The 17,383-nt window shown below is 38.9% G+C and overlaps 2 protein-coding genes across 3 annotated transcripts; both read right to left on the reverse strand.

Annotated features, from left to right (window-relative positions):
- Window positions 1–1,344: 1,344 nt before the first annotated feature.
- Window positions 1,345–9,835, reverse strand: kctd6b (potassium channel tetramerization domain containing 6b). 2 transcript variants are annotated; one of them, XM_082518882.1, is made up of 3 exons: window positions 9,659–9,832; window positions 5,943–6,044; window positions 1,345–3,413 (listed from the first exon to the last, which is right to left on the reverse strand). In XM_082518882.1, exons 2-3 carry the CDS (start codon window positions 5,967–5,969, stop codon window positions 2,727–2,729), a joined length of 714 nt encoding a protein of 237 aa, XP_082375008.1. In that variant the 5' UTR covers window positions 5,970–6,044; window positions 9,659–9,832; the 3' UTR covers window positions 1,345–2,726. The 2 variants fall into 2 exon arrangements, with proteins under 2 accessions (XP_082375008.1, XP_082375009.1); XM_082518883.1 differs by lacking the exon at window positions 5,943–6,044 and having other exon boundaries at window positions 9,659–9,835.
- Window positions 9,836–9,980: 145 nt separating this feature from the next.
- On the reverse strand, window positions 9,981–15,660 carry abhd6b (abhydrolase domain containing 6, acylglycerol lipase b). The gene is made up of 9 exons (XM_082518881.1): window positions 15,468–15,660; window positions 15,122–15,253; window positions 13,518–13,674; window positions 13,073–13,186; window positions 12,843–12,975; window positions 11,228–11,385; window positions 10,989–11,043; window positions 10,809–10,909; window positions 9,981–10,271 (listed from the first exon to the last, which is right to left on the reverse strand). The coding sequence occupies exons 2-9, from the start codon at window positions 15,244–15,246 to the stop codon at window positions 10,092–10,094; spliced, it is 1,023 nt and encodes a 340-aa protein (XP_082375007.1). The 5' UTR covers window positions 15,247–15,253; window positions 15,468–15,660; the 3' UTR covers window positions 9,981–10,091.
- Between the last annotated feature and the right edge of the window lie 1,723 nt (window positions 15,661–17,383).

Genomic DNA, 17,383 nt, shown 5'->3' on the forward strand with positions numbered 1-17,383 from the left:
GCTTTTGGTCTCACAAACATTGAGAATTAATGCCTAAATTCAAATATTCAGCTATCTGTTAATGGCAAAAAGCCCCCAAAACATATCCATCACTATCCAGGCACTGCTACAGTCTCTATTTTCATTCACGTCTTTCACTTTTTTGGATTTGAAATCTATAGCTAAGGGGACTGAGGACGGTGTAGGCAAAATATAATTTAAGAGGTGCAGGCTATGACACACGTTTAGTTAATAAAATATTAAAACCTCTTTTTAAAAAATCTGTGTATAGGCTACACATTTTTACAATTCACGCAATGATAAATTAAAAATATTATTTAAAAAACTGTTCTTTTCTACAAATGTTCATTGACACTCTATCATACCATACACTTACATCATCCCATCTGTGCTTTACCAGATGGGATGATGATTATTATTACTACTATGAAAGTATCACTTGTTATTTATTCTCTTATCACTCATTAACACTCTGTCCTTTTCTGCCTGTTTGCACTAATGCACATACTGATAGTTCTCAACTGTATCTTGTTTTTTTACTGCAAGTCTGCACACATTGTTTCTGTTTCTCTTCCTGTTTCTATCCCTATTGCATTGAGGATGCAAAAGGCACAAGAACTTCCCTCCAGGTTAATGAAGTTCTCATTGTATATTCATAGTAATCTAGTTTTTGGTCAAAACCACAGGGAGCCAGTGGAGAGAAGTAAAAACAACAACAACAGCAACAACAAAATGCCACCTGGTGTAGGCAAAAAATAAAATAAACACAAAACTTAATTTTATGATTATATCTCCTTATATTTTGGACCTGAAAATGTACATCAGACTGGTGAGAAAGACCTAGTTTTTCATGTTTTTAAGGAAATTGTACACTGCAAACCAAAAGAAGTTAGTAGAACTTAAAAGTTGAAGCTTATCACACCTCCAATATTTTGATTACATTTAACTAAAATAAAAGTAAAATGTTTAATAATTAAATTAAAAAATACTTAGCAAATCAACCCAAGTGACAAATAGAGAGGGATGGTTTGGATATGTGCAGAGGTGGGATAGTGGATCTTGAAGATTGAGTTCTAAGGCAGGAGAAAAGAAAGTGGAAAGCAAAAACTTAAGACAACGTGGGCTAATGCTAGAATTCAAAATCTCAGTTTGATGTTCATGATAAAGCTCTTTCATTTGTGAATTTTAAAAATTTCTGCCAAAACTTACCTGTATAGTATTTGGGAAAAAAAATCATCGGTCCAATAAGACTGCTGTCAAGTCTGGCGTAGAATGTGTTGGGCATGCTCTGTTTGAACCCCTTTGAAGGTGGATCACTGAGTGCATTTAAAAAAAAAATACATATAACCAAAAATAAAAATTTATTTGTTAAACCTTGCATAATGTTAGTGCAGGAAGAGCAACTGATGAAAGACAGACATTTTACTTTTACTCCATTGTCTTTCTCAGAATCTAAACCAATCCAGCTGTTATATCACACTAAAGACTAATGTCATTTATGTTTGGGGTCAAATCAACCCCAGAAATCAAACCCTTCCAAAGAGGTCTGCCAATTAAATTAAAATAAATTAAAATAATATAATTTAATTTTACTAAGTAGCAGGTTCTTGTGAAAGACTTACATTACTTAATTTAAGTACTTTGAGTATTTGGTTTTACAATGTACATAAAAAGAATATACAATTAAATCAAGATGGCTTGTTTTGTGAAGAAAATCAGTTTTAAAAAATATTTTTGCAAAACTATTGCACCTAATGTTAAACATATACACGCTTTATTATTCAGATGAATCATTGTGTTTCATAGATGTTCTACTGTATTTCCTCCAAATAACAGCTATAGTGACTTTGTACACGACTGCACGGAGCCTTGATGTTAGAACTGACAAATTACATCAGATCTAAACATCAGAGTTAGAATGAGAAACTATGCAAATTTAATGAAATGAAATACACAGATGGGTTTATTTTGGCTGCAATGGCTGGAAACATTACTGGTGATATGAACAGTAACAGTATGGTGTATTTTAAACCGCGCACAGGACATATGTACAATATACATACACAAAACAGTCAGACACATGCAACAACTACTGGGGGCTTCAGAAATAGTACCATACAAGGGGCTAGACCTAAGAGACTAATTTCAAAATCTACTAGAAACTGACCAAGAAGCTACTGAGCTAAATAAGTTATTATTCATATTATTAGTATTATAAAAAGTATACTCCTGACATCTTACAAAAACATTTAGTGATGTGTCTGGAGTCAATAATAATTTTAAATTAACTTCTACAGTTCTATTTTTTTCTACAAATTGTGGCTTAACTTCGTATGAATGCATTTTTTTTTTTTTTACTATTAAGGTACTCGGCATAGGCAGACTCAAATCATACCTTCTTTATGACCTCATTTCTAAAGACTTTTTTCTTTTTAAAGCCACCGTTATTCCTATAATAATAATTTACCCACACTATTTTAGTATAGGGACGATTCAATGTCCCTATATGTATAAAATCCCATGTTTCTATGGTAGGCCTTGCACTCTAATAAACATGTGTAGGGATAGCACAGGAAAAGTTGTAGCCCCGAACAGGTGAATAAATCCAAATTCACATCTTCTTTGATTTTTGCTTTCTGGATTTTCCTTTTTTAAAATCATGATTTGCGTAATATAAAAGACAAATCCAGCAGTAGTGTCACCTATAACAATTGTGCTACGTAAACTCAGTCTTCAACTTTATGAGCGGGTCTGCAGAAAGTCCAGTGATGCTCCACCGTGTTCTCATTGGCACGCTCACTCATGTGATGCACGCGTGTGTTCCGAATGGTGAAGCCCTGTTTCATTATGTAGTCCATCAGGTGAACCCTTAGGGACACCTCTTGGTGATAGTCACATGGTCCAAAGGTGAATGACACTTGGCAGTCTCTGGTGTCCATCATGTGTTTGTTCCACTTGGTGAAGTTGTTAGAAATACCTTCTAGCAGGGCATGAACCTTAGTAGTTATGGTTAGCTGCGTGATGATAACAGCAACAGGGTTTGAGTACTTTGACAGTTTCCGAGTGCTGGAAAGCTCCACGACCTGCTCAAAGATGTCAGGAGGGTACAGCGGCTTTGGATCGTTGAGGCACTGGATCAAAGGTTCGATCTGGTAGAAGTCCGCCTCTTTCCTCAGGAGGTCCGTCTCTGTGAAGTCCAAAGGAAGGGTAAGCTCAGATGTCCGCAGGAAGTTCAGGATGTACCGGAAAAGTGTTCCATCCCGGTCGATGAAGTAATTCCCTTGGGAATCGCGGGTTGTAGGGAAATCTCCTCGGAACATGGCTCCCAGCATGGAGTCCGGATAGCGCTGCAGCGTGGATAAACTGGTGGTGTATAGGTGGCCTCCCACGTTCAAGGTAACAGGAGTAGTCATCTAAAAGAAAAGAAAAACCTGTCAAGCTCATGCTATTGGAACTATATAAAAAAAAAAATTACAATGAAAAAAATATGGTAAAACATGAGTGGACACAATACAAGTCACTGAATCTAGAGCCCCCCCCCCCCCCAAAAAAAAATAAATCAAAAACCTTTTAAACATCAAAGTTGCACAAAATAGTTTCCCACCACACGAAATTTATTTTAAGTATCTTCATAGTTTTATTTTTGAAATACACCAATTTTTATATACTGCAGGAAAAACGAAAATAAATATTATAATGCAAATTTGCAAAAAAAAACAGCATATGCATCAAAATAAACTATTTCCAGCAGTGCAATATGAGTCCTAAGCATCCCAGAAACGACACAAAGTCATAAAGTCAAACATAACTTTTAAAAACACCAGTATAGGCTCATAAGGCCCTGATGGTAAAAAACTACATTTCCGCAAAATGACATCACTTCCGGTTTCGGGCAGGACATGGAGGACATGGATAGTTCACGCTGATGGACATAGGAAGTGTTACAAATAGCTGATCGGATTGGCAAAGCGCGTTTCTGGAATATTATGTTTTTGTTGCTGCAAGTGCTTTTTAATGCAGTTTTTGCAAAGCTATTGTAACCCACATCAGATTTGTGGGTTGTGCTGCTGCATAAGGTTGGAGGTGTAATTTTCCCTCCCCGCCGCTAGGAGGCGAGTATGCCTTGAGATGACTTTCTGTTAGTCAACATTTCCTGTTGTGGAAGCCGTTACTCACGAGGCAACCGCTACTCACGAGGCAACCGCCAAATTAGCTGAAAGATCCTGGATCTGAGATCTGTGAAATACGGCCGTGGGAAGCTGCGTCAGCTGGACGAGCTATCTCACCACGAGCTCCGGTAAGGGATGCTACATGAATGTTAGCACCATAAAGACATGTAGTTGACTGCTGTTAATATATTTTCTGCTTTAAAAAACAAAACCAGTCGGAGTTGTGATATTTATGTTTAAAGTACTGTAAGATCACTGATGTGCAGATGTTTAATTTTAAGTGCTAAAGTATACATTAGAATGTGCCCAGCTAACCGCTAGTATTAAGCTACTGCTTAGCGATCTCTGTGTTCTAACATTACTGTGATTCATCTGAGTTTGTTAGCTTTCCAAAACGTTGGAGAAGCAGTAATATTGTCATGTAGTGCTTAAATGCACCCTTTCAGTTTTGTTGACTTAGAAGTTAATTCATTTGATGAAGATGCAAAAAGTTCATAAAATGTGATTATAAAATGTGAGGGATCTCATTACTCTGTTGAATGTGTTAATGTTTAAAGAAGTTGATATATTTTTCTGAGAAATAATTCAAGTTGAAATATCTTAAAAAGAAGAACAGTTAAAAGCAAGCTGTTAAAAGGATAAATATGGGAGAGTGAATCTTATAAGTTTATTTATTCCCAAAAGGGTAAATATAAGGTATATTTTCTGTTGCACTAAGACCTTGTGTGATGTAACTCAAGTTATTTTATGATGGTTGAGACATTGTATAACTAAAATAATTTGTTATACTTGAGCAATACTTGACTGAAAGATGAGTGATGGAAAAGGCATAGATAAAATAGTAATGTATGCACTCTGCACTGTGTGCATAGATTGGTTTTTGACCAGGACTGGATCATTTGAGATCTGAACCCTGTGGGTTCAGTGGCGAGCCAATCCCAAGAGAGTGACTGTCGACGGACCCGAGTGCGGTGTGGCCAGCCGTGGGATCCATCTTCAGCGAACCTCAGGACTATTACTACCTTCCTTGATACAGATAAGACTAACACTTTAAAAATCTACCCGGGTAGTGTTAGAACCAATGGACAGAAACACACACACACACACACACAAGGAACTCTAATTTCTCTTTCTAAAGAGAAGTGGACTGAGCAACGGGAGCGGAAGCTCTTTAATTGAAACTCTTTGGAGAATTTCCTTAAAGAGGATGTTGTTTTGATTTTATTTTTGGGCCCTTTAATGTGCGTTTGTGCACTGTAGGAAGCCGGCTTTAGACAGGCAGGGTTTGTAAACTTTACAACTTTCAATACAGTTTCTATTCAAATCACATCTTATCTATCATTGTGTGGTTCCTTCTCTGCTGATCCTTTCAAGGCTCCATAGTCTTACCTAGAACTTTCTGATACTGGTCCAAAGTCGTCGAGACAATAATTTAATGCATATCTCATGTTGTTTAATTGTAATACCTGTTACACTATATGTGGAAGGAAACTTTGACTTAGGACAAGCTGATGGCATAAGATGTAAGTACAACGCCTCCGGTTTCATATGCAAAAAAAAATTATTGCGATAGCTTACGTGGTTGCAGTGCTACCGGGATTTAAAAATAGTTATGCAAAACAGAGCGTGCCTGCTCCGACTGGCTTTAAAGGGTTAATGCAGGATTTGCTTTATTAGACTAAACTAGTTTCAGCTAAAGTGGCAACAGAGCAAGTTTATGTGATTATGTGATCCATTGTCAGACACATGTCAGGTTTCTTAGGTGTCTCTTACCCTATGGCCCCAGTCTCCATTATCCATTTGTAGAAGAATAGCAGCTTGGCCAGAACCAAAATAGAGAGGGAACGAATGAGGATCAGCTCACTTTGATTTCACCTGTGAGAAAACAGTGATATTAACATCAGCTGTAACAAGACTTCATATGCAGAACAAGACGGACACAGTCTTGTTCTAGGTTAAATGAGGTTTTTCAGTACAGACTTAAGCATCTGTGTGCATGCCTTGAGTTATTTGAGTAAGGGTAAGCGTAAATAAACAGACTGTGCAAAAGATTTGAGTGGTGTTATTTTCAATGTGACTTTACCCTCTTACTGTGAAGTCAGCAGCCTGGGATGTTAGTAGATGCTGGGACTCTTGTGATAAGATTTTATTAAATTTGCATTCAGGAACAGGTGGAGCTGAAGCTCTGAACCTTAATCCCAAAGCCAACATGGCATTGAAGTGCTTTGTGTGCTCAGCACAAGTCTGAATTTCTAAGTATGGATTTTATTTAATTTAAAGAAAATAATCTCAAAAGCCACTCTGCATAAACACGAGATGACAGGCTTTTGTTTTAGCCTCCACAGTTACTCGTGATAGTTGTCATAAACCTTACTAATCTGGCTGTTCTTTTGGAAATTCTGACATTATTCTTTTTTACATAGTTCTCCAGCTGTACCCAATCAGGGTCAAGAATAACAGAAAAGGGAATATAAGAATACGCTATAAAAACAGTAATGTCCTTAAACCATCATTAAAGTAACAAGATCAACTGGGGATTAAAGAAATACAAATGACAATAACAATGTTACCAGATGTCACTATACAGTATTTCATTGATATTCACTGAGTGTAGTAAAACAATTTGCACTGCTGCGACAGAGGAGGATGTTAGGGTGCAGCAGGGTGATATGGAGGAAGATGACCTGCTGTGGCAACCTCCAAGGGAGGAGCCAAAAAAGGAAGTGCTTATAAACACACACAAACACGCACACACACACATATATATGTATGTGTGTGTATATGTGTGTGTATATGTATGTATGTATGTATGTATTAGGGGTGCAACGATACACAAAATTCACGGTTCGGTTCGATACTTTGGTGTCACGGTTCGATATTTTTTCGATACAAAAAAAATGTTCATGCCTTTTTAATTTGTCATTTATTAAAATTATAAATATATATTTTAACTCAAAAGTACAGTTTTTAAATTTAACCCTAACCCTTGTGCGTGTTTTTTATTTTGACAGCGAATACGCACCTGCGGACCACTTATGTGCAGCCCTGGTTATTTAGCTCATCATATTGCAGCCACAGAAATTCTTTTGTCCATGAAACCATAAAGCTGCACTTTCTTTTTGCCTTATAGTCTGATTTGTCATAACTTCTCCGATTTGTGGTAAGCTTTTCTTTGGCTGTCACTTCTTCACCCTGACCTGTCTTATTTGGCTCAGCAGAACTAAAATATATATCTGTCTGTGAAGGTTCTCAGTCATCCAGGTCATCGTAGTCAAATATATATCCTGCTGCTTTTACACACGCACTCACATAAGCTCAGCAATTCTCTGCGCGATCAACCTCTCACATGTTTAAGCTGCGGGAGAGTTCACTTGTCATGTTTGCATAGTAAGCTAACGATTGATAAGACGATGTCAGAGGAATTGGTGCACAAATTATCATCACTCACAGATCAGTGCTGTCGCTCTCTATACACAGTTCGCACGATTGCAAAGTGAAAGCAAAAAAACAAGCGCAAATTCAAACGCGATTTCAATATGTCACATATTGACAGTGGCTCATCGATGCCAATGACATAATTACCCAGCTACATTTCCGAAAGAATGCAAAAGCATTGACATATATTTTTCCTTCCTACAAAAGCCCGACGGGCAGGGCAGAGATAGATTTTGGTAGCCCGACTGAAAAAAAATCGCTAGCTCCGGGACGTCGGGCTAGCGATATTGCAAGCCCTGTATCTGATTGAGGAATCACTCATCTTTGGAAAAGAGAGTTTATTACAGAGAAATGTCTCTTTCCAAAATAAAAGCTATACTATCCGCTTCTTCTGGGCTATATTCTCAGCAGCATATTAAACAGCTGTCTAAATGACTCGGCTAAAGTTAGTAGCATGCTTGCTTGTTTTTTTTCTGCTTCCACTTGTCTTTGCACTAGGATGATGTCGGCGTAAATGTGCAGTCATATTCGTTGTGTTCCCACTAGTGCTTTCAGGTTAATCTCGTTGAAATGACCTTAACGCCACAGCACGGCAAATCTCCGTTAACGAGCTACCGCCGATCGCCCCGTGCATGGGGCTAGACGGCCAACACGTTAACGAGCTAACTGCGCTAACACACTAGTTCCCACCCATGTAATTGAGCATTGCATGGCACATCCAACATACTGTTTTACTTTAGTCCATGACTCGCTTACCTTCAGGGTCATACGTCACATGAAAACCAAAATAATTCCAAAGGCCAGATCTGAATGAGGGTGGTCCATGGGGGAGGTCCATGTTGTAAGGGGAGCTTAACTTCTGTCTCGCTAGCTTGCCCTGCGCTCTTCCTTCTGACGATGCTGTCTGTGTTGAGCGCTCAGTGAATCTGCGTTCGACTACTCCGCCTAGGCTGCACTGTCGACCCTAGGCGGAGTAGTCGAACGCAGATTCACTGAGCGCTCAACACAGACAGCATCGTCAGAAGGAAAGTTGATAAAATAAATTACAAATTTTGTATTGTTCGATACATATGCGTACCGAACCGAAAGCACTGTATCGAACGGTTCGATATCGATACGAATATCGTTGCACCCCTAGTATGTATGTATGTATGTGTGCGTGTTAATTTAAAGGAAATTGCCAATTTAAATAATAAAGCACTACTATCCACTTTCCCAACTTGTGTACCACAAGGAGACACTTAGAGTATCTGCATATTTCTGTATACTTAAAGTAATAAAGCAAGTATAAGTAAGCCAATGTTCTAAGTAAGAGAGTAACTAATGTAAATTATACTCGCAGAATTTGGTTTTATGATCTGAGCTTTCATCTATAGGCAAATAACGTACGCGGTACAGTCCTCATTCTTAATTTCCTTTAAGCAACCCTTAGTACTCCCCATCTCATTTGTTATGCTACTATAATGTGGCTGGTTGCAGAGCAGCAAATACAAGGCTTGGTTCTATCAATTGCTGCTTCCCTGTTTAAATATAAACTTAACATTTCACTTTCAAAGCATGAAAGTCGGGACTAAATAGCAGAAACCACAAAAGCACTCAACTTGAAACTTAAACCTGGCGCAGATAAGCACCCTATATAAAACTGCCCACACAGACCTGTTTTACTTACAACATTTAACTAAGGTGTATTGGTTCACTGCATGCTAGTGAAGCCAGCTAACCAATGTTTCTTTAAAATATCCAGTCGACAGTGCCTTTGCAGTATTTGCTGCCAACTGGCTAACAAGCTGCTACAGCAAGCCCCGAAGTGCATTTTTAAGTTCAGTACCGTTACTACATCACAAACCCAGCTCGGATACACAGAGCTGTGTGGCGTGAAACACAATGAAAGCATACAAGTTAACATACAACCCGCTAATCTAGCTAATTGCTAGCTTCTGGTTAGCAAGCTAACGCAGCTAGCATCCCATTAGCTGCTCCTACTGCTAAGGTTAACGCCAGGGTCTTAGTAGGACCGAGCAGTGAGTGACACATGAGCTAAAACCATGCCTTACCTGCTCTCTTTCGTGCGTACTTGTGTGTTTGTTTTTATTCAGCGACAGAAGCCTGTGGTTGGTGTCTAACGGTGCAGCTTGAGAGTCACTGATGTTTACCGCTGGTCGCACTGGGTAACTGTGCTCGGCTCCGGGCTAAACCAAGACTGCGCACACAAGAAGGATCAAGGAAGAGAAGGAGGGAGGTCCTGGTGCAGCTGCAGGCGCCTCTCAGTGAATCACGCTCACACATAAACGCATGGTCGTTTTATTATCGTCATGCAGCTTGTGTTATAACAGAAATGTGATTCATTCACACTGAAGAAATGCAGGAAGCCTTCAATAATTTCTTACTATCTTAATTGTACATTTTTGTGAGGTGTCTGCATCTTCTATACAAAAGCAGGAGCACTTGGAGCATTAGAATAACATGAAACGATGAAAAGTCTTTAGGTCAGGTGGCTTTCTTTGTGCCACTTCTGGCATTTTGCTGCAAGATGATGAACTCCAGAATGAGTCTGGCTGTCCGAGAAGGCCTCTCCATCACCACAGAGTGTCCGCAGTTCTCCAGCAGATCCACTCTGCATTCAGACAAGGTCTCTGCAATCACTGCCGCTCCAGAGACATCCACCACCTGAGCAAATGCAGATGATTACCAGTATGTCTATGACAGGGATGCCAAACTAACTTTGCACTGCTCACTTTGATCTTAAGTGGTGTGGACCAGTGAAACTCTTCTTTTTGTCAGTGTAAAGAAGTTTATCTATGAATTTAATCGAAGAGGAAAAATAGTGGGAAAAAGGAACTTCTCTGTTATTTCATTTTTTTAAATTTGTTACCTATTTACTTTGGTGAAGTATAAATGGCCATGGGGGAAGTCTTTATCAGTAGCCAAAGCTGTAAAACGTATAAAAATGCAATTCAATTTACGACCTTCATATTTCCCAAAGCCGTCCAGTGGGCCAGACTGAAGTCTTTCTCAGCCCAAATCTGGTACCCGAGCTTTATGTTTGATACCCCTGCTCTATAAAGTTTCTCTTTAATAGAAAGCCTGAGCCACCACTTTCAGTGTACAGCACGTGTGCACCTGGAATATGAATCTTCAGATTAGTTTAGACGCAAAACCTGCTGTGTAATCATTTATGTACTTGGAGTCATTGTGTTAGTTTACCTGGTCTTGTTTGCCCCATATCACTTGTAAAGGTGTGGTTATTAGATGCAAGTGGTCCTGTAAGGCGTATCTTGATTTCTCACCTACAATCTCCATAAAAACTAAAGAAAAAGAGAATTTACTGGAATTTTTCCACTAAACTGGAAAATACTGAAATATTTCAATACAAAGTGAACTGACCCTCTTGGTAAAATGTGTTGTGAGGCTCTCGGACATCTACCAGGCCTTGAAGGATCTAATCAGCGAAAAAGTAGCTTTAACAAAAAGTTCACAAAATAAGCCAAGCTTCGAATAACAAAGCAATTCAGTAAGACGATTACTACTCTGTATTTGTTATTTTTATAGTCTACATCATGATTGCAAATTATTAGCGCATAAAACAAAACAAAAAAAATGTATACTTGAAATTAAGGCCTGACCTGCTGAGGAATTTTAAAGCGAACATGGGAGCACAGTTTGAACATATCCTCCATCTCCTCGGGTGTAGTGGGGATCAGCGGGATGTTCAGGGTGTAATTGCTGTGTTCCAGGTCCTGCACATGATTGTCAAACTTGGTCTCACATGGATGTCTTATTCCTGCAGAATAAAATGATGATTTTGGACACAAAGTTAATTTCATGCTCTGTATTAATCGGTTTGCTATTAAAAAGGCACTATTTAATCTCCAGAGAGCCCCCGTCCTCATATGGGGACAATAAATTGTGGCTTTCCTGCACCTTATCCTTTACTCTGTTCAATAATGTGATTTATATTTTGCTAAACAGTGTCTTTATCGTGTCTTGGCATAAAATAAACCCAGTCCCAATCATTTAATGTTGCGCCCTGGGAAAATTAATTGCATAATGGGTCCAATTACAGATCCAGTCTTAGGTGGAATGTAGGGTTTATATTAGTAATTAAATATTATGTCTAGCTGAACATATTTTTTTGTCATGAAAAAAAAAGTAACAAACTAAGCAACCTTCACACTTTCAGAGCCCATATGCTGCAGAATGAGTGCTCACTTGGCCAACCAGTTGAACAGCATTTCTCAGTGGCACTACTGGTTAGCCTGACCCATATCCACCCCCCCACCCCCCCCCCACCCCCACCTTCCCACACACACACACACACACACACACACACACACACACACACACACACGTTCCTCCTTAGGATAAACGGAAAACCACCATAAAAGAAACACTTTGTACATTTTAAATAGTCTCCCTCATGTAAATACACTGACGTTGTCAATATCTTGGTTTTTCATACATTGCATTGTTCATATTCGGCTAACAGTGAAATGTGTTTAATAAATAAACTTACATTACAGTTCATACTCACTTGTGTTGAGTAATTGTGAAAACAGCATTAAGTTAAATCCACATATATCTGGCATGTCAGGATGTGTCTTTATGATGTTGAATTATGTTAATTTTATTAGCCATTTTGTCAAACTTTTAAAATATAGTATGGTATTACACTACCTCTATTTTGAACAAGAAAATGAATAAAACTAACTGTATTTTGTTAACCCACTGATTCTAAAAACTTTGGATTTTCTGTTTCTACATCTTATACATCTTAGGACCCTACTCTATTTCCATTTGATCACAGAGGTGAAGTCCTTAGTTGGAGCTCTTCCTACATCTAACTTCTTTTTCTGTTTTTTTGGTAAGTTCCTTCATTTCTTTCTATCTGTCTATTAAGAAATGTGAGTGCCTGTTTAAAGTTAAAATATTCACTCTTTCCTGCATCCAGCCTCTCTTTGGACAAAGCACAAAGGGCTCATTGATGATGGTTTACACAGGAACACACAAAAGTGTGTTTCCATGACTTCAGAGGACAGTGTACTGACTTTCATTTCCTAAAGAATTACCACAACTCTAAGCACTGATTGCCGAAACAAGTCTTCCCTCTAAAACGTACTCCCTTTTTCTCACCATATTAGAACTGAACCCCACAAAGTGACCTTGACAGCAGACAGATTTCATCACAGCATAGTACGATTGGGCTCACGCATACACAGACACACAAACACACTGACTGACCATCTGGACAGATGAGAGTCATGCTACAGATTTCTGAGGGATAGCAGGCTGCGTAAACCCCGGCTACATTTCCCCCCATGCCGGTTCCAACCAGATGGAACTGTTTCCTGTTTAAGCGGATGGTTTCCACAAACTGAGAAGAACAAAAGACAAAAACAGAGTTTTACTGGAATGATTTAGGCACCTGACAAACACACCAACATATTTTAAAAACTATCTATTGGGTGTACCTGATGGATTCTTTTGACCTGCCCCTGAATGGAATAATCATCTATGTTGGTGCGTGTTGTCCCCTCATGGCCAGGCATGTCCACACACATAATGTGCAGATGTTTTGGCAGATACTGGAGCAGCAGAAGACAAAAAAGAACGCTTAATGTCATTAATATGAGAAATGCATTCAAGCCAAGAAAGGGTGTTTTAAGAAGAATTTCATAAACAGCACAATATGTATTTATGAAATCATTTCTAATTAATGTTTAAATTGAAATAAATTCCAGTCTTTCTCTTGGATCGTGTGACTGATGGAGCATAACTCTACTGGATAGATGTCTGACTAAAAGCATACATTCAGCCTTTCTTTGACAAAAAGTTTGAGTGTTAGCTAGTTTTAAGCTGAGTGTTAGCCCCATGAGCTATTGGGAAGTAAAATGTGATGTCTAGTGTCAGCCAAACCTTGACAACAGTGAGCCATGTGTCTTTGTGAGCAGAGAAGCCATGCAGCATTAAGATCGAAGGTCTCATTCCAGGCTTTCCTCTGTAGGAGTAACAAAAGCGATAACCACCACAATCCGCATAGCCCACCTGCAGGCCCAGAGTCCTCCTCCAGTACCTGAAAACAAGCAGGTACCATATCTGAGCTACAAAGACTTACATGCAAATTCAAATCTGGGCTTTCTTCGCTGAAATGCTTTAAAGGATTAATGATGAGGCAGATTCTTTTTCTTGGATAGTCACAGCAACTAAGACACAAGAAATATCATTAAACAAAGTATGCTAGGTAACCAATGCCACAGTTTTCAACAATGTCATTGATAAATGAATATAATCTTTAGAGCACCTTTCCAAATTAGAAACCACAAAGCGCATGACAAGAAAGGGCAAAGAAAATCCAGGTACACTATACAATATGTACATACACCACTTTGTTAGGCACACTTGTATAACTGCTTATTAACACAAATATCTAATCAGCCATCACAGGGTGAGATGCGAAAGCTCAAACCGTACATCAGAATGGAGCAGAACGGTGATTAAGTGACTTTGAGAGAATGGTCAGAAAGAGAAACTATCCAATGAGCAGCATTTGTCTGGGTGGAAATTTCCTGTTGATGTAAGAGGACAATGGCCAGACAGCTTTGAACTAATAGGAAGGCAAAAAAAAAAAACAACAACCCTAAAATAACCACTTGTTTCAACCAGAGTATCTTTGAACATTCAGCAGGCCAAACCTTGAAGCAAATGGGCTACAACAGCAGAAGATCCCATTGAGTGCCATTTCTGTCAGCTAAGGACAGAAAAATCACACAAGCTCACCAAAACTGGACAATAGAAAATTGCCCACTTTGATGAGTCTCCATTTCTGATGTGACATTCAGAGTGTATGGTCAGAATTTGGCATAAACAAGATGAAAGCATGGATCCATCCTGCCTTGTACTAATAGTTCAGGCTGCTAGTTGTGCAGTGGTGTGGGGAATATTTTCTTGGCACACTTGGTACCAGTTGAGCATTGTTCTAAATATTGCTACCTATTTGAGTATTGTTGCCATGACTATCCCTTTATGGCCACAGTGTACTCATCTTCTTATAGCTTCAATATAATGCACCATGTCACTAAGCTAGAATCAGGCTCCAATTACAATGAGTTCACTATACTCAAATGACTCAGTCCCCACATCCCAGTCCAATAGAGCCCCAGTGAGTGGGGTAATGGAAGCCAGCAAATCTGCTGTAACTATGTGATGCCATCATGTCAATATGGACCAAAATCTTTCAAGGATGTTTCCAGCATCATGTTAAATCTATGCCACAAAGAATCAAGGCAGTTCTAAAGGCAAAAAGGGGGTCCAGCCCAGTACTAGCAAGGTGTACCTAACAAAGTGGCTGTTGAGTGTAAATCATAGATTCAATCAGATAGAAACATCAATAATGTGATTAAACCGCATCCTGGATTAAGTTAGCATTCCAAACCAAACATTCTGACTGACACATAAAAATATATCATAGAATAGTATAAAATATAAATTGAAGCACAGCACAAGAAAGTCATCTACATTACCAGTAATACACTTTAATTAATGCAGAGGGCCAGAGAAGAAAGGAAGCCAGAAAGGCCAGGATGGGAATAGCCAGTGTTCCTCCAGCAATAATACACAGGTTCACCACATCCAGATCAGCTGCCATGGCTCAACTGAAAATAAATGAACACAAACTCACGCATTGTCCTTCTGGGGAGAAATCTGTTAAATAAATTCCACATAATTTCCATATTTAGTTAAGACTATAAATAAAGGGATGTCTTTAGGATGTGCATGTGCACAAAATAACATGATACAAGCTGTAAAATAACTAAAGCGCGCTTCTATAACAAAACACACATGCTAAAAAAAACTGTAAAAACTTACCTTTGAGATGATTTCCCCTCCTTTCTTCTATCTCAGGCGGGAGCATCAAAAGTGATTTTGTTAAATAGGTGCACAGCATGCACACTCTACAGCATTTATTTCTGCTATTTTTATGTGCAGAAAGTATCAGTGGTTAACTAATATTTCTAAAATGAAAAGCGCCTGTTGCAGAGGGCAGTTATTCGTTTCAGATTATGCCTGCTCTGAATAAACTCATTGATTCTCATCGTCGGGGTAAAATAGGCCACTCCATCATTGGGTCGATCATTTAAAGTGAACACAGGCCAAGCTTTGTGCAGACAAGATAAATTGGGGTTCTGAATCAGACTTTAAATACTGAAAAAATAATTTTTTAGTGTGTATGACAGACCTGTCTTACTTCCATCTGGGACGAATCCCAGAAATAAATGTGCACTTTCATAAAAGGTGCCTCGTTTGGTCAGATGCAGTGGCGCTCACTATTTTTTACTGACACGGTTAGTCTGAGAGTGGAGGCTGAGGAAGGCCAGTCCAAACAGCCACATCAAATTACAAGCTGAAGCTTAAGGCTAAAACTAACCACTGGGTGTCATTATAGAGGCAGACTGTTTCCTGCAGTGTGTGGTAAAGTTTCAAGGGTCCTTTGCACAGGGTGTCGTGAGGACCTAACTTTAAGATGTCGTCACTTCCAGTTCAGTGGGGATTGAGGCTTTTAGGGAATTGGATACAGATTTCATTTGCAGATGTGAGCGACAGAATATCACATCTTTGCAGACATGCTGCCCTACTGCATTGATGCTGACTCATCAGACTTCCCCCAGTGCTGTGTACATTTCTATATTTATTTTTCTATATTTATCCAATGCATAGAGATGTGTCAAAAATATATACAGATAAAAACATGAAGCAGAAAAATAAATCATAACCCTAAAAATTAAAACTACATTTTCCAGTTATTTTCAACTAGATTAAATCTGCTCAACTAAACTTTGCAAAGTAACACTGGGTGTGATTCTGATTTAGAATTAATCAGCAGTGTTTTTCTGTTTATCACCTTGTGTGCATCAGTCCAATCAGAGTCTAAAGGTCTGTAAAGCACACAGTACTGACAACTGTTAAATAAACAGCTGATAACTGCTGTTGGGAAAGTGACGTTCAGCTTCTGAGATCTGCTAAAAACGCCCGAGCTGTTCATTATACTGTGATTTTAGTAAACTGGTTTAATCATTGTGGTTATTCACAAACGATGTCAAAATTTAAACTGAACCCAATACAAAACAAGGATTACAGAGTAAAAAGGCTGAAGTTCACAGATGCCACTCTGCTGCATCTCTGGTCCACTACAGATGACCTACATGCAAAGTAGAGCAGAACAAATGGACACGGCAATGCTGCAGAGGGGCTCGCCTTGCATGGGAATGATTCTCATATTTGAGTGTATATAGGATGGAGGGGATGCTCCCAGTCTGCTCGCTTTGACTACATCACGTTAGCCGTCGTATTATGTCCTGAGAGGAATACTTGGTGGAGCAAAGCTGGCAGAACAAAAAAAAAGAAAAGCAATGTAGCGACACAAAAACGTGTCACGATGACACATTCACACAGGTCAGCTGTTTTGCTGGGAACAACGACCTCATTGTGAAATTTTAAATTTGCCAATAGGATCGTGTTGAGAAACACTCGGCCTCATCCTTAAAGAGTAACTGTGAGTGTTTGGGTTGCTTTAAGGGAGTTGCTGCAGTGAGTGTTTGTCTCCCAGCAGAAAGACAACCACACAGGCATGGATCGATTAGTGAAGGAGCTTAAAAGACCAAGAATCCCTTCATTTGAGCTTCAGTTCAGAAGTGATCAGTAACATTTCTTCATGGAAAATAAACAACTACTAGAAATCGTAAAATTATTCATTGGAAGAAAATAACTAATGGGGTTGTCTGACT

The sequence above is a fragment of the Aulonocara stuartgranti genome (assembly GCF_965226115.1).
Source record: "Aulonocara stuartgranti genome assembly, chromosome: 20".
Taxonomy (NCBI): Eukaryota; Metazoa; Chordata; class Actinopteri; order Cichliformes; family Cichlidae; genus Aulonocara; species Aulonocara stuartgranti.

Bases quoted from the DNA above. Each gene is read 5' to 3' on its own strand.
- kctd6b (XM_082518882.1), bottom strand. From the start codon at position 5,969: ATGGATAATGGAGACTGGGGCCATAGG. The intron at 3,414-5,942 runs GTAAGAGACACC...CTTTTCTTTTAG, and splicing joins ATGGAGACTGGGGCCATAGG to ATGACTACTCCTGTTACCTT.
- abhd6b (XM_082518881.1), bottom strand. From the start codon at position 15,246: ATGGCAGCTGATCTGGATGTGGTGAACCTGTGTATTATTGCTGGAGGA. The intron at 11,386-12,842 runs GTCAGTCAGTGT...TTTATTCTGCAG, and splicing joins GACTCTCATCTGTCCAGATG to GAATAAGACATCCATGTGAG. The intron at 10,272-10,808 runs GTAAACTAACAC...GCATTTGCTCAG, and splicing joins TATGGGGCAAACAAGACCAG to GTGGTGGATGTCTCTGGAGC.